The following is a 20,323-nucleotide window of genomic DNA, read 5'->3' as shown; positions in this document are numbered from 1 at the left end:
TTTGCACTATTAAGAAAGAAATGGTTCTATATTTTTGCTATTATCCTACAATTGATTATGACTTCAATAAGAAGCAAAGAATTTTTAGAAGTTGAAAATTTTGAATTAGTGACAATACCAAAAAAAATTAGGCTTGCAATGGAAAAAAATAGTCCTACACATGTTTAGGCAAAATTAGAAGATTTTCGTCTAGACTTTAGCCAAATAATTAATGAGATATCAATTTTAATATGTTTAATAACTATTTAATGAAACAGACAATACTCATTTATTAAAATTATATGGATTATTTTATTTTATTTTATTTTTTAAAATCCAAGTATCAAATTTCATCGAATAAATATATATATATATATATATATATATATATATATATGTTATACATAAATATCAAAAAAATAAATGAATATATTACTTATGGATTTAATTTTAAAAACAGGTTTTTTTTTATAATAAAATTCCTTATTTTGAATAATTATACATCTAAAAAAACATTAATTTGGTTACAACTTATAAATCCTATTTTGTAAAATCTAAAATGTTTATAACAAGCATAAGCTATATTTCACATAAATCTAGAAGATGCACTGCAATGAAATTAAATGTATATATAAAAAACCACTTGTAACTAAAAATAGAAATCACAAAGAAGAGAACAAAATTTTGATTTCATGATGAAAAAATCAAATCAATAACCATGTCGGTATCACCAGGTGCACAAATTGAATGTGTTTAATGTACTACAAAAAGGTGTGCAATTTCATGAATAGGATTATGTACACATTAAATTATAAAATGCATAAATCCTTATATATATATATATATATATATATATATGTATATCTAATTTATTTATTTATTATTTTAAAATTATAGACACCATATCATTCAGCTCATGTATTAAAGTTTAAACTGCTTCATCTCTGGCTGACCAAAGGTAGTCTGGGAGTTTTCATGCTTTGTCCTTTATGTTCGTCCATCGGTAAGTGTCACCTTTCGCTGGACGCCGCCCATGTTGGCGACGAAGAGCTGGTAATCACCGCCACCGACACCGGCTCCGCTCCGCTCAGAGCCTCGCGTTGCCGATGGGATCTGTGAGATTCAGCTTCGGAGCAGCAGATGATCTGAACAAGCTCTACATTGCGCTCTTTTCGATCAAATCCTGTGGAGTATTTTTTTGTGTGTTGGTTCCCTAATTAGTGCTTGAGCTTGTGATTAGGCGGCACAGTGGTGGCTGGCACTGGTAATGTCGGTGTGCTGTAACCTTCGGCAGCTGCTAGATGATATGCTAAGCATGAATTCAAGCATGGGATGTCGACGTGGTGGTTTTTGTACGTTTAATTATGCAGCTGCAGTGTGCAGTCCTGAGCAGGTAGTCTTGATCATGACCGCAGGTATGCAAGATAAAGCTATCTCGGAGTCCTGCAAGCTGGGTAGGAGCATGGTATTTGCACCGATTGGAGGACACTTTCTCGAGCACAAGTTTCTGATAAGGAGCACTGGTTAGATGTGCGCCGAGAAGGGGATCTCGCACTAGTATGGACAGGGGAGGCTGGAAAACAGGACATCACTTCTTTGAAGCCAACGGATGTATTCGACGCCGCTCAATGTGGACTCGCCCGAGAGTCAAATGATGGAGACGATTCGGGTGAATGTGTTGGAGGTAATGACTCTGCAGGTGTGTGCAAGCAGAAGGTTTTGCTTGTGATGAATTACCCAATTCGGTGCACGTTTGGGATCAACGATGGGCATCCTGTTGGGAGCGAGAATTGGTTTCAAGGAGGAGGACTCGCCTAACTTCCAGCGGTCTTGCTACTCGAAGACACAGGCTACGATGAGCACGAGTGTGGTGTTGAGGGTCGTGATGCAGAGCATTTTTACCTGCATGGTGTCTGTTTGGGTGGTAGGAGTAGGTCGTGCATATTGTGAACATCCACTTGTCCTACTCACGTTGATAGACCAGCGACGGAGATAGTTGTGCGCTGATAAGTGACAGAGTAACTAGATGTGCAGGCGGAAATGGATGTTGCATTAAGGAAGATGGCATGGTTGGTGGAAATTATGGATGCTAAGGATGGGTGGTGATGTGGAGGCTTTGTGAGCACGTGGAGTAGCTTTTGAGGGAATTCGACAATGTGTGCACGTCGGGGGTGCGGATGCCGATCACCGGCGATTTGTAGGACCCTTGGAGCGTCATCACCTGGTACGATAAGGTGGCGGATATCCCCAACTTCGTGACGACCGTGGATGAGCTGCTGTCGATGTCCATCGAGAAGGCGAATCACAGGCCTGCGGGGATGTGGAACTTTAGGGTCCCAGGAGTTGTAAGCCACATTGAGAGCCTGAGGATGAATAAGGAGTAAATCGAATTCAGGTACAGGAATTTCATGGTGGAGGAACAGGCGAAGGTGATTGTAGCGGCGCGCAAGAACATCAAGCTGAATGCGTGGATATTGTGGAAGGAGGTTTTCTAGAGAAACTATAGATTTATCAATGAGTCGCTGAAAAAGTACGTGTTCGACCCTCACAAAAAGAATCCATCCAGACTAGATAAATGTATGTGAGGAGGTGGAATGTTTTATTTTTTATTCTTTTATACAAACACATCATTTGTCAACTTTTTCTCACCTTTCAATCATGTCCAGTTTTTCATCTGAATCGCGACCGTCACCCTTGCATAACTCGTCGTACTTGTACATCAAACTAGGGTTGTGCGCTGTCATTCAGTATAATTTTGATATCCACCCAGAACTTTCCGGTTTAGTTGGTGAATGAGCTCCAATGCCTTCGCTGGATCATCTTCAATATCCACGCATATTACTATCGTTGTTGGTTCCTTCTCTCTCTTTCTCTCTCTCCCCTGATGAAAACATTAACTGGAAGGAGTATCTATGAACACTGTCTTAGTCGGATTTGTTTTTACGAAGATGATGCAGTTGCTGAAGTCAGCAATCTCCTGGCTAGTCTAGTTAAGACTCCTGCTTTTTTGATGTTATATAACAACGTGTACAGCATGTTCATAGTCTGAACTTTTCTTTAATGAATGTAGAAGTGTGTTCCACAGTCTAATCAGAATTCTCTTATGCTTTTGTTTTTCTGTATTCGTGGATGTATCATTCTTGGGGATGCACACAAGTAGTCACCAAGGATTAACATACTATTTGGACTCGAAGGAAATGGGTAAACTGTCGATAAATTAGTGCAATGTTCAGAGCGGCGCGAACTAGTACAGTGTTCAAGTCGTAGAACAAGTCCGCTCAAAAAATTCTCTAGTAGATCTGACAATGTCAGTGGGAGGCTGGATGTGGGCGTCATATGACGTCTGTCTTGGCCACAACCACATTGGGAGTGAGGATTGTTGAGACCAGTGTTCCGTGACGGCTTCATGTCTATTCAGCGGATTCTCCGTCTTACTGGGGATTCTCTAATCGCTCCCCTTCCGCGATCGCGAAGGTCCCGTCTGTCCTGTGGGTTTGTCTGATTTTGTTGGCCCTTCTCACGCAACACTTGCTCCTGCATCGATCAGGTCTGGACGGCAGTCGGCGACGAAAACCTGCCCACTCTGAATTCGCTCACTGCCATTTCTTTCCTAGAAGAGGTTATTTTATTTCTTTGCGTTGTGGCGTACATTTGAGGCAAGCTGGATTTTTTGAATTCCGCTTGCAAGTGTTTTGATTTTGCTCTATTTATGTCTGGATTTGGTTGGGTTGAAAGAGACTTGTGAATCATTTTTATAATACATCTTTGAGCATCTCTCCTCACGCAACTTTCCTGCTAGATTTTGATCTGTCATTGAATTCATGCGGTGATTGTGGGTCTACATAAATGGTGACCTATGTGTGCTGTTTCCCCCTTATTTGTGTACCTCAACTTTGAAAATTGTATGGTGGGTTTTGTTTCAGACAGATGGTTTCGTGATAGCTGTAATTGGGTTCAGTTTATTGTATAAGGATTGATAAGCTTCGTTTTTCTATTGTAGCAGAAGCTAGCAAAGGTGTTGGAGCGCGTGCAGCAGCAGCTATGGGGTGATTCCTATACCCCCAGTGGCAAAGAATTTCAGTCATGTGTTGGAGACGCATGGAGACAAGAGAGTGAACGATTACTACTGGATCCGCGATGATGAGAGGAAAAGTCCCGACGTGTTGGCACATCTGGAGGAAGAAAATGTTCACACGGAGGCGGTTATGGCTGGTGAGATTTGTGAAGATCCGATGCCTGGCCACCTGAACACATCCAGTACATGTCGTTTTGGGGTTCATTGTTTGTTGATTTTGCTGGTACACGCAGTCGGTTTATCGACGCAAGCATGTAAATTCACATGGGCTATGGGGTGTACTTCTAGTGAGTGACACTTCAGGATGCGCGCATGCCACTTCTAAAAGTAAACCTTCAATTCGTGTCTGATTTCAATTCTAGAGTGACACGGATTTACTTCTTTTGAGTGACACCCAGAATGCTGGAAGTCTGTCCTTGGCAGGAAAGTATCCTCCGAGAACCCAATGTCCGCGGCCCATTCTGATAAAATTGACTGGGCCGCGGACAGTGAGACATTGTTCTACGTGACCCTAGATGAAGTGCTCCGTCCTTACAAGGTCTAATCTCACGTTTCTTTGTTCTCTTTTCGCAGTTGAGGGTTAGCTAGACACTGAGCAGGTTTCTTACTTGTGTCACATGGTTGGAATTTCCAGCACATGTTGTGCATGTACTTCTCTTTTTATCCTGAACTTAAGTCATCAAACATGTGGTATCTTTAACTGTCTAATGTTATGGTTTGCTTCTCAGGTTTGGCGACACAAATTGAATAACGAGCAATCTGACGATGAGTGCCTGTATCATGAACAAAATGAGGAATACTTTCTTGATCTTGACAAGTCAGAGAGTAAGCAGTATATTTTTGTGTACACTAGGACAAGGTGACCCAATTTGTCCTCTACTTGAGCTCCAGTTAGATGGTCGGGTGCATGGAACTTCTATCGCCTCATATTAAAGGTGAAGATTACGACGTCACTCATCAAGGAGACCACTTTTATTTTGTGAGGAGGAGCGAAGAGGCATTTAATTTGGAGCTTCTAGTTGCTCCTGTTGAAAACATCTCTGCCTTAAGTGTGCTGCTTCCTCATAGATTTAGGTACGCAATTTAGGTATTTTTCCAAACCTGTGAGTTTACAGTTTTAGAAAATACATCTTGTCAAAATTCTTAAAGCTTGATCCCTAAAGTGTGTGCGAGAACTTTTGTTTCGTGAAGCTTGATGTTGAAAAGTAGTTGAATTTTCCTGTGGTGCAGCGTGAAGCTGGAAAATGTATTGACCGTAAAGGATCATCTTATTGTCATTGTTCGTGAAGATGAACTTCAAGCCATCACTATTATGCACTTTCTCCAGCTGGAAAGCCAGTAGAGTCGCTCTCTGAGGGACAGAGAATCAAGGTTTTGGAGCCCACGTATTCCTTACAGCGTGGATCATACCAATTCAACTCCCACATCTTTCCATATGGTTATAGCTCCTTGCGAACTCCATATTCTATTTATGATTATGATGTGAACACGGGCAAGGCCGTGTTGAAAAAGTCGACGCCGGTATTTTCTTTTCTTCTCTTTTCCGCGTGAGGTGTCCAATTTGTCACGTGGGTTGGTTTTTGTGAAGTCCACAACTCGATAGCAAGTCACTTTGAAGGTACTAATAGAAAGTGCCTGAGATAACAAAGTTGCGTGTGAGCTATTTCAAAACTGGCGAGAGGTATTGCCGGCCATTTCCGGCGTAGCTTTCATCAATCTCAGCTTGCATTTTATAATCTCACTGTATGTTTAAATATTTGTACATGCTCATCTTGCTGACATCTGCGTGTTGTGGTTTCTAGGTCTTGGGTGGCTTTGACACAAACCAGTATTAAACCGTGAGGTCCTGGGCTACAGCCAGTGATTGCACACGCATTCCTATATCAATCGTATACAGGAAGGATATTGCTAAATTGGATGGCGCAGACCCATTGTATCTCTCTCGCTATGGTTCCTACAGGGTAGTCACATTCAACCCCTCAAGTTGTCACTGTCGATTGTGTATTTTTTGCCCCAATTTCCAATTTGGCGTCCAGAATTAGCTTCAGAGGACGAAGTGCATTATGATTTTGATGTTGTGTGAACGAATAGATTCACATAAATGTGATCCGTTGAGCTTATGCGTTGGTTTTGTTTTTTCAGATTTCGTATGACCCCGAGTTCTTCTTGGACACACTATCTTTGTCAGATCGAGGGGTTGTACTTGCTACTGCCCATATTCGAGGGGGAGGAGAGTTGGGGCGCAAGTGGTATGAGAATGGGAAATTACTGAATAAGAAAAACACCTTCACAGATTTTATAACTTGCGCAGAGTACTTATTGGAGAATACGTATGGATCTCGATGTAAGCTTGCTATTCAAGGACGGAGTGCAGGCGGCCTCCTGATGGGTGCAGTTCTGACCATGCGACCTGATCTATTCACTACCGTTATCGCGGAAGTGGCGTTCGTAGATGTTTTAACAACCATGCTTGATCCATCCATTCCTCTCACAACCCTAGAATGGGAGGTATGACCTAATCTGCAGGATGTTTGCAACGTTTTTGAAGTCAAGTTACACCTTCCCTGTTTTCAACACAAAATGCTTATCTGTATGAAGCAGTAGACGATGTCATCATTTTTTATCAGGCTCCATGTAGATCTATCTTCTATACTAGGTTTTAATGTTCCAATTTTACTTATATGTTTGTTTATATATTATCATTTATTTTTTTGTATTTCCTTCCTGGCTCTTCCTATGAAAAAAACACATCCGATTTTTAAGATGGTACGCCTTGTTTACATTTGCATGCTTATTGACATTGAAAACTGTGCAGAAATGGGGTAATCCTTTCAAAGAGGAGTATTATCACTACATGAAGTCTTACTCGCCTCAGAATAACGTAAGACACTACTATGAAGCTCATAGTGTATTTCGTTGTGAGAGCTGGATGTCGTCGCTTGTGGTATCTCAGTGTTGACTGCACTTGGAGCATTTCCAAACCATTTTAAAGAGTAGGGTATGTGATTTATGTCTTCTTACTTTTTTCTTCCATCTCTTTGATACTGCAGATTCAAGCCTGTAACCACCCAAATGTGCTCGTCACAGGAAGTTTTCATGGTGAGCATATTGAGATTTTCCATTGTCATTTCTCCCGTTGCAGTAATTCTAAACATCTGCTTCAGCTGAAATTTGCACTTGATATCGTAGCGATGCAAAAGTGCTTGAATCCTCACACTATTTAATGAGCCTCGTTGTGCTTACATTCAGGCTGGTGGAAGCTTTCATTGTGGTGGCTTTCCCTTTACGATGTTAGCTTCATATTTCTGAGCTGGCACATTAGCAGAGAACAACTTATATGATTTTAAATATGCCATGACATTCTACCATATTCTAATACTCTACTTTTGAATGCAGTTGCTAGTACAAATCACTTCGCAAATAAATATGGAACCTCCACATCAATACAATAAACATAACATCCTTGCAATATAAACAAAAAACTTACAAACATAACCACAAGTACAAGCCATGAATTTAAATACTAAATTTATAGTGCACTTCATTAACTAAATAAATGCATACCAAAAGCATAATACTTGAGGATGTTCAGTAATGCACATATATTTCTTTATCCATTTAATATTATTCATGTTCATATCCAACAAATACAAATTTGTCCAGAAGTGTAGGTGCTTATCCTCTTCTTCAATTAACAAATGCATTCAAATCTCATCATTCAGCAATTGCTACAACCCCTTTGCTTTGTTGTTCTGAATATAGATCACCTTCTTTGCATGTTGTTGCAGTGCTAACATCTAGCCTTAAGAAGGCATTGGACTTTTTATTGCCATTAATTGCTTATAATAATTTTCAAATAAAACAATATTACTATACATATTTATATAATCCTAAATAAAGTAAAAAAATTTAAAAGAAAATTAATACATTTAAATCACTATCTTTCTTAAATTTTTTTTTAAAACTTTTTCTAGCTCTTTTTTAAAAAAACTCCAAAATGCTCTTCTTTTTAAGAGATTTTTTTTTTTTCTTCTTCTTCTTCTTCTTCTTCTTTTCAGTTCTTTCTAATATAAATTCCAAAAAAATATCTTTTAAAAAATATTTTTCTTATTTTCAATTACAATATCTTCCAAAAATCTTAAATCCCAAATCCTAAAGTATAAACCTTATTTTGTAATTTACTTTTATTTTATAATTAATTACTCTTCTTTGATTGTCACCTCTATCAAATGTGTTAAAACACTTACTATACCTTCACGTTTCTTTAATGTCAAGTCATTGACTAATTGGTGCTAATTAAAATTTTGCTGCTACTTGATGTTAATAGGATCTATCTAAAAGTTTGTAACAATAGTTAAGTAGTTGTGCATTTAAAAAAAATCATTAAACACATGCACTATATAATTATGCTTGCTTGGCATGCCACTTCTTGAAATATTTGTATAGTTGCTTCCACACTTATAGCACTTGAATAAAGAGAGATTTCTCTACATGTAAATAATAGATGACATCAACCATTAGTTGTATCAATTCAATTACTAACAATGCATTTTTCTAGGCTATTACTAAGTATTTGAAGTAATTCTTATGGATATTACTTTTTGCTAACTTTGCTTATTTATCTAAGTTAAGCAATTACATGATGGCCTTGTTAGAAGCTAAGATGCTCCTTAATACAAAATACTTAATAAAAAATCAAGTAAAGATATAACTCTCTACAATCTTGGTCTATATGTACCTTAACACATGCAAATAGTAATTATTTGCTTGTTCAAATACACATATTTGCATCAATGCTATTAACTTATTTATTTATAAATATTAACAATAACCTAATAATAGTGGAAACTTATTGATTTGCATGTAATTTAGAGGTGCTAGTAAAACTATGTAGAAAATAAATAACAACAAGCCTACTTGTTATTTTGTAACATTTATGCCATTTTAATACTTTCATGCTAATTACTTACTTTGTTGTATTCTTATTCTTGCATATCTCACATTAGTCACCTATTATGATTGCTATCATTGGTGATATTAGATATTATATTGGTAATGTCTAAGGTCTTAGTTACTATATAACATTTGTTTTTGGTTGCAAAGTCCTTGAATAATGAAGAAAGGACATGCACTTAACAGCCAATGGCCAACATTGTAGAGATTTGTTCCTTAAGCTCTTTCATTGTTTTATGATTAGCATTGGTTTTTTCCATCAATCTAATTGGTAATAATACCATCAATAATTTGTTCTACTAGCTCAATTTGAAAATCTCTAATTTCCTCCATATTCTTACAAAAACTAGAAGTTTTGATGAAATGTAGAATTAGTAGCAAGATTCAATATGTACAATGCAAGTTTCATGCTAAGATGTGCTTCAAGCATTACATAATTATAATCAAAGAGGGTAGTTTGTATAACTACAAAGAAAACTACATATGTTCATATTGTCTTATTAAGAGTTTAAAGCTGAAAAACTTCGGTAAGCAACACTTAACAACCTATTTATTAATAGCAAATATATTGATGCAGCTCTTATAAACATTATTTTTTTATTTAATTGTAACAAGTTGGCAATAACCAATAGCATTCCTTACTTTTTTGTCTTCTCTTTCTTGCTATTGATAAACATCTCTATTAACTCATTGTTATTGGTGTGTGCAACTACTTCTTCTTGAGTAGAAGCATAGAAGCTGTCAAGGATAGTGGTGGATAGCAGCTCTTTGCTAGAGAGCTCAAAACTTATGCTAAAAAAAAATCTTCTTAAGTTTTGGATTTCCAATGAGTCACAAAGCAATAGGATTGGTGTAAAAGAATTAATTCAAGTCATCAATGGCATACCTCTTCATAGTTACTAGAACCATAATTTTTTTTAAATACCTCACTTGTTACTAGATGTATTTGTTGTTGCTTATGTGCTTACAATTGTTCATGTTGTGGTCTTATTAAGGACAAGAACTAGATGAATGCAAATAAACAAGTGAAGTGTTTCTCAAAAAAAGATATCTTTTTTGTGAGAAAAAAATAAAAATAAAAATAAAAATAAAAACACAATTATTATTTGTATTCATAAAAATCCTCTAAAATCACCTAAAAATCATTCTACCACAATGTCTGTACCAAAAAAAAAAAAAAAAAAAAAAAAAAAAACTCTAGACTAAGATACCAAATCACAAACAAAACAAAAACTAAGATAATAGCTTGGTATAAAACTTGAAGACTCCACTTGCATGTATGGTTAAGTTAATCACATACACCAACGCACCCTTAGCAACCATTAGAGCTATAAATGTAGCTACTGCCACAATTGGCAGAAAATTGTTGCATGCATATATTTACTCTTTGACCCAAAACATACGTATATACTCCTTTTTAGAGCAATTCTATGATCTAAGCAAAATTATGCATGTATTCTATATAAACATATGTGCCATCTACTCTGGCTCAAGCCTACTCATAAACGAGTGAGGTTTTTTCAAAACCCTGACCTTTAATCCTACATCCCTCCTACTACTGATATTTTAAGAACTTCTAGCAATTCCTAGCAAAATGTGAGACATAGTGCTGGCTGGGCACCTGTTCGGCGAAATCGGTTCTGATGGAGGATGAGATTCATGAGAACAGGGGCGTGGACAATAACTTTTTTCACACACTTGCAACATACATTCTCGCAACCTTTTTCTTCCACGCTTACTCTTACGCCCACAAATGTGTGAGGTTTCTCGTTCGGGAAGTCTCCAGGTTTTTTTGAGTCCACGATGTGGTCTGAAGGTGCAACTGAAGTCTCATTCTGCTGCTGCTGTTGCACTTCCTTTACAATGCCGATTGTGCGGGTCCCATCCTCTTTTGCCTTTGTTTTCGTTGCATCCGGGCCCTCAGATCTGTGACAGGTGAGTTTCTGTGCGTTTTGTCAAGTTTCCGAGAATAGTAAAAGTAATGGACTCTCAGATCGAGGGAGGGTATTTGATGAAATGTTGAATAGATATGTTGTTCGTCATTTTACAGCTTTACGGGATTCGCATCTTTGAGGGACATGGATCTGTTTGAGGTTATGTTTCAGAATTGAAGAAACGTGCAGGAAGTGCGGGCATCTTATAAAACTGTCGGCGTAATTTGGTGGATTGAGATTGTGAAATTGTCGATTTAGCGGTTGCATGCCTGTTTGACTGGCTTCTCTACTTGGTGGCTTAGCAGGGATGGGGGATGAAGGGCCGAAATTGCTTGAAGTTTTGAATGGTACAAAATCTTTTATAGGGAATGCTGGACGAGTGGAAGCATGGATCACGGTTGTTGTGGCGCTTGTTGTGATCGTTTCGTCGACATGGCTGTGGCTTTGCAAACGATCTGGAAGGAGGAAGAGAATCCCTGGGCCTGCAATTTGGCCCGTGATAGGAAGCATGTTGGATATCGTGCAGAACTTTGACACCTTGAACGATTGGTATCTCAGTTACTTCAGTGATGACGTGAAGACTTTCGCCTTCGCAATTCCAGAGTTTCCACGAAGCCTGAAATTTTTTGCGACCGTTGACCCTGTTAACGTGGAGTACATCCTCACCAATATCCACAAGTATGGAAAGTTAAGCACCCTGACAAAGATTGTAAGAAAGCACATTGTGGACAAGGAGATGAACTAATTTGCTTCTGAGCTTGTTGGACAGTCAATGTCCATGATCAGCTGGTAGACTGCGTCTTGCATTTACTAATCTTTCCAAAAACTCTCAAGAAGCTCACAAGTTAAGTATTTCAAACGGAAATAAATTGAGAGATCGAAGAGGTACAGTGCAGAATTAATTCGATGTGAAGATTGTATACACCGCAAATTTCCAGAAAAGAATTTGCAGGGTTGACATAGCTATCTTTTGATGTGTGCTAACATGCTCGCAACATTTTCAACATGCAGGGCCCAGGCTTACAAGAACGCGCCGGGGATTTCCTTGGTTCTGGGATGTTAATGACGGATGGAGCAGCATGGAAACGTCACCGCAGGATTGCCAGCACAGAATTCTCAACAAGCAAGCTTCGAGATCACTGTGACACCGTGTTCCGAGAAGGCGCTATTAAGTTGGCAAATGTCTTAAAGAGCGCCATGGCTGTCAAGGATCCAGTAGAAATCCAGGTGAGTCGAAAAACCTCGGAGAACGAAATTGAACTGGTAGCATTCCGCGCCACTGAAGTTTTTGTCAAAGATTACGCAGAGCAATCTTTGCAAGGTTTTTTTTTGTAACTAGTCAACCTCGGGCAAAGCTACCTGTTAATGAGCTGATTATTGTGATCATTTCTACAGGACTTGGCAATACGCTTGACTTTGGATAATATTTGCAAAATGGCCTTCGGAGTCGAACTGGGCTGTCTTGCAATCACTCTACCAGATGTACCGTTCGCAAGAGCTTTTGATGATGCGCAGAGTTTGGTTGTTAGGCGAGCAATGAACCCTCTGTTTAAGATATAAAGGGCATTGAATATAGGAGACGAATGCTGCTTTCGTGAAGCTATTCGCAACCTGGACATGTTCGCGGTGAATGTAATTAACAAAAGACGCAAGGAGATTTCCGCCGCTCACGATGCAGGCAGAGAGTTTGTAAGTTGCATGCTTACTGGTGATTATGCTGGATCACTTGCCGAGAGGTATACTTGGTCCATGTAGCATCTGTGTAACATGCGAGCTGAATATTCGATTACATCTAAAGCTTTTGGATTCAATTCACAGAATAAGGAAGACCTACTGTCCAGGTTTATGTCGCATCGTGCTGGGGGCGACGATAGCTACAACGACAAGGAACTGCGAGATGTCAGAGTTGATTTCTTGCTTGCCAGACGAGACACTTCTGCGGTCACTATTGCATGGTTTACGTATGCAATGTGCCGCCATTCGGATATCGCTGATAAGATCCATAAGGAAGGGGTCGACGTGGTTGGCTACCATACAGATTTCGAGTCTATGGCACAGCGTCTTAAGCATGAGGTTTTGGGTCGAATGCACTACCTCCATGCTGCACTTTCTGAAAGTCTTCGATTACATCCACCACTAGCCAGGGTACGTCAATCAATTCGCGTATGCACAATCATCTCTGATTTTACCAATCTAAGAGTCATCCGCTTTGAATGGCAAGATCTTCATGATTGCATTTGTAGGAAAGGGTAACGAGTTGAGCTAAATTCAGAGTGGAGTTCATTATTGTGAGATTTCGTTCTTCATGTGCATAGGATAGCAAGTACGTGTTTGAAGATGATGCACTCCCCGATGGTACAAAAGTAAGAAAGGACGATTTTGTGCATCATGTACCATATTCCATGGGACGAATGCCATTCTTGAGGGATTCTGATGTGCTGGAGTTCAAACCCGAGAGGTGGCTCAAGGATGGTGCCTTTCAAAGCGTTTATATAAAGCGTATTTCAGGCACAGACCTAACCCTTCAAATTGTGAGGATTGTTAATTGAATGTTTATGCACATGGGGGGCGGTAATACTTCGTATCATCTCATATGAGTGTTGAAGGTTGGTTGCCCAATTGGAGATGCTTGGCTCCTTCGTCTTAAAGGCCTTCAATGCGGGACCTACGGTAGGATCCTTTCCTGGCCTTGCCTGCGCTCTGTTTTGGTTCTTTAGCATCCACCCCGCATCGTTCCTTTGGCAGTGCTGAATCATCCATGAGCATCGAATTCTAGTGATGAACGTGATTCAAGTTATTGATTCAGTTTCTAATATGATGATCATTTGAAAAGTAAAGTTTGATTTTTCTAAGTGGGAGTCTGTAAAAATATAATAAAATCAGTTTAGGTTCTTAAGTTGGAAAAAGGAAAAGTAAAAGTCATGTTTATTACTCAAATGATTTTATTGCATTATAGAACTCGGAAAAATCAGAACCTGAGAGGACCAGGATTCAATAAGAGACAGATAGATCTACAATATTTTGATTTTGATTTTTGTGAATTTGTGAGAATAACTTAGTGGACCAACGTGGCACAAGAATCCAGTAGTATACATGTGATATGGTAGAGTAATTTTAATACCACTTAAAAAATACAAGTCACGAATTTGAAGTAGGAGTTATTCTAAAAACAACTTCAGATTTAATTAGGGTAATTAGTATAATTAGTATAAATTTTTAGTTAAAAAATATTTAATTTTTGAATAAAAAATTTGTAGACAAAAAATTTATAATTACTAATGCTTAAGAAGCAAATAATAGTTGTCTATCCAACCATGGAGGAAAGGAGTTCTGCTTCAAAAGTCATGTTCACACCAAATACGTTGCGCACCTGCAAGGTTTTCACTGAGACTCATAACAATGGACCTTAAGTACAGATACAGGAAGTTTCAATAAATAAATTTATCCCAAATCCAGTAAAGATTCTGCAAAACTTTGGACGATTGAGTTCCATTTTGTCACACATGTCAATGATGCGTCCACGATGCAAGCTCCCCTTGAACTGGAATCTGATTAATAAAAGACTTATACAATCACTAAATGATGTGACTATCATATGATACAGATAACTTCAGAGTAAGCCCAGATGGAAGAAAATATACTATACAACTTGAAACAATGATCAGAAGAAGAGGGAGCAGAAGCAGATGCAACTAATCCTTGCTGCTTCGACGCTTCCGAGTCCGTGTAACAACTCCTTGTTCTTCATATTGAGTAGGCTCTGGCTTTTCATATAAACCTTGCTGTTTCAGACTCTCAATCTTCTCTTCCTACAACACAACATAGAAATTTCCAATGTCAAATGTACTTCAGACACGACCACATGACTACATATTTTTGGGTCTCATAGAAGGGGTTGTTTTTTTCCTCACCTCACTAAGTTCTGCATTGTCCACACCCATAGAGAGCAAGTAACCGCCTAGGGCAGCGACAGCTGCTAGACTCAAAACCAGACCAACTGCGCTAGAAGCTGTAATCCACATGGTATCCTCTCCCATGGCTCTGATTGGATCCGCAACCCTTCTGCTCTTCATTTGTCGGATTCTATCACTCCAAGCACCCGCAGCAAGGCCTTGCCTTGTAATACAAGTCCCAGTTCCCACTGCCCATCTGCCACGACCTGCAAAAGAGTTACGTCGCCTAGAAGAAAACTGATTACTGATTCACACATATTAAATCTAAACAGGATACCATGGACTTACTGGTTCCTCAAACGGTTAGGTTACAGATGGTTCTGTAAACTGAGACTCGAAATGAGCTATGCGATGAGGTGCTTAATTTAGTTGTATATACTAAGTAGAATTCTCATATTATGGTATCAATTTCAGATAAACCATCTAAATTCTGATACTTTTTAAACTCATTGTGCCATCTTGCAACAATGGATTTTATAGCTGGTATACACTCCTCAAACTAAGGACTGTAGCAAGACCCTGAAAAACTACATTACTAGAAAGACGCTGTTCAAGCAGCAACTTCAGAGGACATTTTACTAGAGGGTCGGATTTGAGAGTCCCGTTAGGATTTCTTCCACACTTTTCGCAGTAGATAAATGCAGTAACGCAAATACATTACTAATATTTATAGCTTTATCAGCATCCGTAAGTTTTGACAAACTCGCCTGTAATTTGTAAGACCCATGTGCTAATTGCCACAGCCTCGACTTCCATCCCATTCGCACATACAGAATTCCAAACCCTGACAACAACCTTCATCGACAATCGATAAACAATTGTCCATAGAAATACAGATTCCTCATCTGCCTAAACTCAACACAGCAACCTCAAAGGCGCTCCGACCCAATGTAACCCCTAATCCCTGCACGCTCATCACAACAGCATTCAAATTTGGACGTACCTGAGTGTAACGCATTACACACAACGAGCGACCGTGGAGAAACCAATGCACGAACCCATGATCGGAGGTAGCCTCTCCCACCAACTGAACTACATGAAACGCCAGCTACAAAACCCAATAAAAAAACCCTTCAATTCATACCAGAACGACAAAAACGAAATTCGCAAAGTGGTGGAGTAGTAACAACGCACCCGCTGATGAACTCGAGAGGCCGCTTAGCCTGAAATCAAGGCACTCAATCTGCAGTAATGTCGGAGACAAACTTGGGCAGAGGGTCCCTGCCATGGAGAAATTCTCTGGTTCACAGGCGAGAGTAGCAGCGGCGAAAGGGGTGCACATAGGATTGAATGCGCCTGCGATGGAATTGCGAGACTGGCGAGGCGGCATCGAGCCTTCCAGCCCCTTCCGCTCTGGATCAGGACCAACGGAACGTCTATCTCTGTCGACGGAATTCGTCCGGTGCCCACGTTCGTTCTTCGCACCACTGCAGCGAAGGACAACGAAAGTATTGTGATTGATGTACGAATTTATATATGTCAAAAAACAGAAAAAAATAAAAATAAAAATAAAAAAGTTTTCATGTATATGTGTATTTATGTGATAAAGTATAAAAAAAGTCTTTGTGATTTTATAAAATTTTCTAAAAGTGCTGTAATATTTATTATGGAAAAACCTAAATCATGTTAGTTTCCAAAAGGTTACAAAGGGTTTTGCAAAAGGTTTCAAGGATTTAGGAATGCTTTAAAATGTCTTCTAATGTAAAAGAATATCTTGCAGTTAGTGGTGTTTGCAATTGGGCATTATGGGCATTTGTATAGTAAATTGTTAAATGTTTATTTTTATTTGACGAATTTAACTTGAGATTTTAATTTTCGTAGATGGAATATACTAATAATACTTGAGGTTTTACACACATTAACAGACAATTGTATCATGTTTTACTAAAAGTGTCACATATCTTAAATATCATATTAAAATGTCGGTTGTGCATTGAATATTGTTGTAGTTGTTCATATTCAATGTTGGATCACGATGTTTTCTTTTAGTTGAACAATGTATAACAAACCATATCAATAAAAATGTTGCCATTTTTGTACATATGATATATACATCTAGTATTTAATCTTGAAATTAGGTAACTGCAGTTATAAAAAGTTATCATTAATTGATTATGATAGTTTCAGGAATAATAAGAGCAGTCTCTATTGAATAATATTCATTTTTGACAGAATATTAGAACTTAGTGAATTCTCTCATTTCGAACTTATAATATTGAAACATATGTCCATTGCGAAGTTATCGTTAGGAAAATGCACCAATTATTGAATAGTATTAGTTCTTACAAACTAAGAAACATTTCATATCCAAGTCTTCTAGACTGTAACTGACTAAATATTGATGGTGCCCTCCGTCCTAAGTCACAATGGTGTCATTTTACTCGTCACACTTGTTGTATATTGTTTCTGCTACGTTTCTAGAACAGGAAGAAATCCAAATGGAAACAGGATATCCAGCATTTTAACTAAAGTGTTCAATAGTTGCTATTCAGACATCATATAGCCTTTAACGGGAAACTCATCACGTAAGAAACTGATGGTGAAACAAAGTAGACTGGAAGGGAAGCAGTCGATTGAAAGTTTTTGGAAAAAAGAAAAAGAATGCCCACCATCATAAATCTAAAGCACAAGTACTGCGCGCAGAAGGCAATGTGGAGAAGAAAAGCGACCACAATTTCTTCTAATCAACCAAAGGTGGAGACTGTGAAAGATCCAACCTTGATCCCAAAGATTTTTAAAAAAATTGTACATTGCATTGTCTCTTATGGACGTGCTAGCACAAGTTCTGAAAAATAAAAAGAAATACTAGGCAATGACAAGTATAGCCAGTAGTGTTCTCTCTATTCGGACCTGGCAGCGAAACGTTCGACCTTTTTGTCACTTAAATTGATGCCCACCATTGCTTCACCAAGGTTTTCACTCATTTCGGCAAGCATGTGTGCATCGTTGTAGTGTGTAACAGCTTCCACAATGGCGCGTCCGCGCTTCACAGGATCACCACTCTTGAAAATCCCTGAACCAACGAACACTCCATCACATCCGAGTTGCATCATCAGAGCTGCGTCTGCAGGGGTGGCTACTCCTCCAGCTGCAAAATTGACGACTGGAAGTCTTCCAAGCTGCTTGGTCTGCCTGACAAGCTCGTAAGGTGCAGCAATTTGCTTGGCGAAAGTAAAAACTTCGTCATCGTCTAGACTCTGTAATCGCCGAATCTCACCCAACACTGATCTCGTGTGCCTCACAGCCTCCACAACATTACCAGTGCCAGCCTCTCCCTTGGTTCTGATCATAGCGGCACCCTCCGCAATTCGCCTCAAAGCCTCTCCCAGGTTACGGCATCCACACACAAATGGAATCCTGTAGTTGTGCTTGTTAATGTGGTTTACGTCGTCAGCTGGTGTCAGGACTTCACTTTCATCAATGTAATCTACACCGATTGCCTCAAGGATTTGAGCCTCCACAAAGTGCCCTGCTCAGTCAAAGGAGTTGCAAGGTTAGAGCAAATTCCCGAGGACCACAATCGCTGCATGCTAAAAATCCATCCCTACTGTAGTAAACATTGAACTCTCACATCAGGGCAAGTCCACTCAATACTAACGACTTCATTCATTCCTATCGAATCCTAAAACAAAATCCATGAAATAACAATGAGACAAAATCCTGCAAGCCGAAGGGACACGCATACTATACGAGCGAGATCAGACAAACCACGCACCAATTCGAGCCTTCGCCATAACAGGAATAGTAACGGCCTTCTTGATCTCCTTGATCATAGAGGGATCGCTCATGCGGGCCACACCACCCTCCGCACGGATGTCAGCCGGCACGCGCTCCAGAGCCATGACGGCCACTGCCCCTGCTTCCTCAGCGATCCTGGCCTGATTGGCATCCACAACATCCATGATCACTCCGCCGCGCAGCATTTGTGCCAATCCAACCTTCACAGCATACGAGACTGTCTTCTTGTTGTTGTTCTCCGACAACCCTTTTCCATTGTCGCAGTACACCGCCACAACGCCATCGCCTTCCATCTCTAGCTCTCACGCTCTCTCTCCACTCCAATTGCTCACAGCTCCCAGCCAATCCTCTCGTAATTCAACCGTGAAAACTGAAACCCACGACCTTGATCAAAACAGAGTCCGGTGCGAGACAACAAGGAGCTTCCTCAGCAATTAAATGCTCAGATGTGCACGTTCCAACTGGAAGAGCACTGCTGAAGAGGCGTCGCTGCGGAATTTGGCGGAAAGTTCTCGATACATCGCGGTTTATGTTCTCGGGGTATTGAATCGGGCCAGCCGTGGGGACAGGGCATGGTCGTGGGCGGCGAGTTGCGGCAGACAGTTTACGGTCATAGGTGCGTTGGTCATAGGATCCATTTACTTGAGAACTGAACGTGAGGCTGCCACATCTCCTGTTCGAAGTTCCCTTCGCTTTGACGATGTGCCCAACAAACGTCCTCACTTGGAAAAGCTCAACGAATGCAGAATAAAAGTGGATGAATGAACTTTTGTGTAAATAACAACAGGCGAATACAGTATTTGTTTTGTTAATAAGTGATAGATTTGACAGTGACTCAATGTGGAACTTGAAAAAGTAGGATGATAAAAGTTGGGACTAATCAATCCGTCCTTGGAATTTTGTCTAAGTTTGCTGCAAAGTGCCAAGTTGGGTGCAAAAGAAAACCCACTATTTGACATTTTCCATGAGCAACACCGAAAATCAATGTTCATGCACCCAGCTTTGAGCATGGATGTGGCACACCCATGAGCTTAGAATTTGGATATAGGACGGGGTACTCACTGCCCTTCCTTTTTGTGTGGACATTTGATGTCCAGGTTTCCAGTGTCCCAAGGGATGAATGAATGTGCTTTATTCCTAATAAGAGCTACTTTTAAGGATATTCTTTATTATCTGGTGCTGCCAATGCTCACACGACATTTTGAGGATGCTAGAAAAATTGGGTAAAAACATTTTTTTAAAAAATTAAAAATAAAACCAACTTCTAATTATTATTTTTTTTCAGAGAAGTGCTTCTTATTGCTTGATTAGCAAGAAATATAAACTATAAGAAAATCAAATCAAACTTAATTTGTATTCGATTTCAGTAAATTTTAGTAAAAAAAAGTCACACCATGATTTAAGCTATAGTAGAGAAGAATGAAACTTGTCAAATTGAGACTAAGGCCAAATTAGGATATCAACCAAGATCTGGAAACAATACCACAATGAAAGACGAATTGCATGACTCTAAAACAACAACAGGAGTAATACTAAAATTTGCTATTGCAATAGTTGTGCAAATTCCAAGGTTTTATTGCATAGTATCTTTAATTACACAAATCAATTTCTCTTACAACAATAGTGTTGGAAAAAATGTTTATTGCCATACCAATGCCCAAGCCCATATTCTTATATCCAAAAAGAAAAGT

The 20,323-nt window shown here is 39.2% G+C and overlaps 2 protein-coding genes and 2 pseudogenes across 9 annotated transcripts; 2 read left to right on the top strand and 2 right to left on the bottom strand.

Moving 5' to 3' along the window:
* The first annotated feature begins 3,176 nt into the window (after positions 1 to 3,176).
* Positions 3,177 to 7,422, top strand: LOC112282809 (uncharacterized; annotated as a pseudogene). Its single transcript, XR_016503180.1, has 10 exons — positions 3,177 to 3,180; positions 3,398 to 3,471; positions 3,990 to 4,330; positions 4,478 to 4,592; positions 4,783 to 5,128; positions 5,350 to 5,575; positions 5,857 to 6,015; positions 6,197 to 6,562; positions 6,870 to 6,935; positions 7,105 to 7,422. The product of XR_016503180.1 is annotated as an uncharacterized LOC112282809 (transcript).
* Positions 7,423 to 10,820: 3,398 nt separating this feature from the next.
* On the top strand, positions 10,821 to 13,867 carry LOC112282808 (cytochrome P450 704B1-like; annotated as a pseudogene). The gene is made up of 4 exons (XR_016503179.1): positions 10,821 to 11,680; positions 11,926 to 12,168; positions 12,337 to 13,086; positions 13,257 to 13,867. The product of XR_016503179.1 is annotated as a cytochrome P450 704B1-like (transcript).
* A 605-nt stretch (positions 13,868 to 14,472) lies between these two features.
* Positions 14,473 to 16,239, bottom strand: LOC112282585 (uncharacterized). Of its 6 annotated transcripts, none has more exons than XR_016502947.1 (5): positions 16,029 to 16,239; positions 15,838 to 15,942; positions 15,602 to 15,678; positions 14,853 to 15,100; positions 14,473 to 14,750 (listed from the first exon to the last, which is right to left on the bottom strand). XR_016502947.1 is itself a non-coding variant. In XM_024520369.3 (5 exons), the coding sequence occupies exons 2-5, from the start codon at positions 15,850 to 15,852 to the stop codon at positions 14,634 to 14,636; spliced, it is 468 nt and encodes a 155-aa protein (XP_024376137.1). In that variant the 5' UTR covers positions 15,853 to 15,942; positions 16,029 to 16,192; the 3' UTR covers positions 14,473 to 14,633. The 6 variants fall into 6 exon arrangements, 5 of the variants coding, with proteins under 5 accessions (XP_024376137.1, XP_024376138.1, XP_024376134.1 ...); XM_024520369.3 differs by having other exon boundaries at positions 15,602 to 15,689; positions 16,029 to 16,192; XM_024520370.3 differs by having other exon boundaries at positions 15,602 to 15,689; positions 15,838 to 15,921; positions 16,029 to 16,192.
* A 1,354-nt stretch (positions 16,240 to 17,593) lies between these two features.
* Positions 17,594 to 19,123, bottom strand: LOC112282990 (putative pyridoxal 5'-phosphate synthase subunit PDX1). Its single transcript, XM_024521261.3, has 2 exons — positions 18,610 to 19,123; positions 17,594 to 18,363 (listed from the first exon to the last, which is right to left on the bottom strand). The coding sequence occupies exons 1-2, from the start codon at positions 18,923 to 18,925 to the stop codon at positions 17,735 to 17,737; spliced, it is 945 nt and encodes a 314-aa protein (XP_024377029.1). The 5' UTR covers positions 18,926 to 19,123; the 3' UTR covers positions 17,594 to 17,734.
* Between the last annotated feature and the right edge of the window lie 1,200 nt (positions 19,124 to 20,323).

The sequence above is a fragment of the Physcomitrium patens genome, chromosome 5 (genome assembly GCF_059467195.1).
Source record: "Physcomitrium patens ecotype Gransden chromosome 5, ASM5946719v1, whole genome shotgun sequence".
Classification (NCBI taxonomy): Eukaryota; Viridiplantae; Streptophyta; class Bryopsida; order Funariales; family Funariaceae; genus Physcomitrium; species Physcomitrium patens.
The sequence above is the reverse complement of the archived record's forward strand: the minus strand, read 5'-3'. Positions and strand labels throughout refer to the sequence as shown.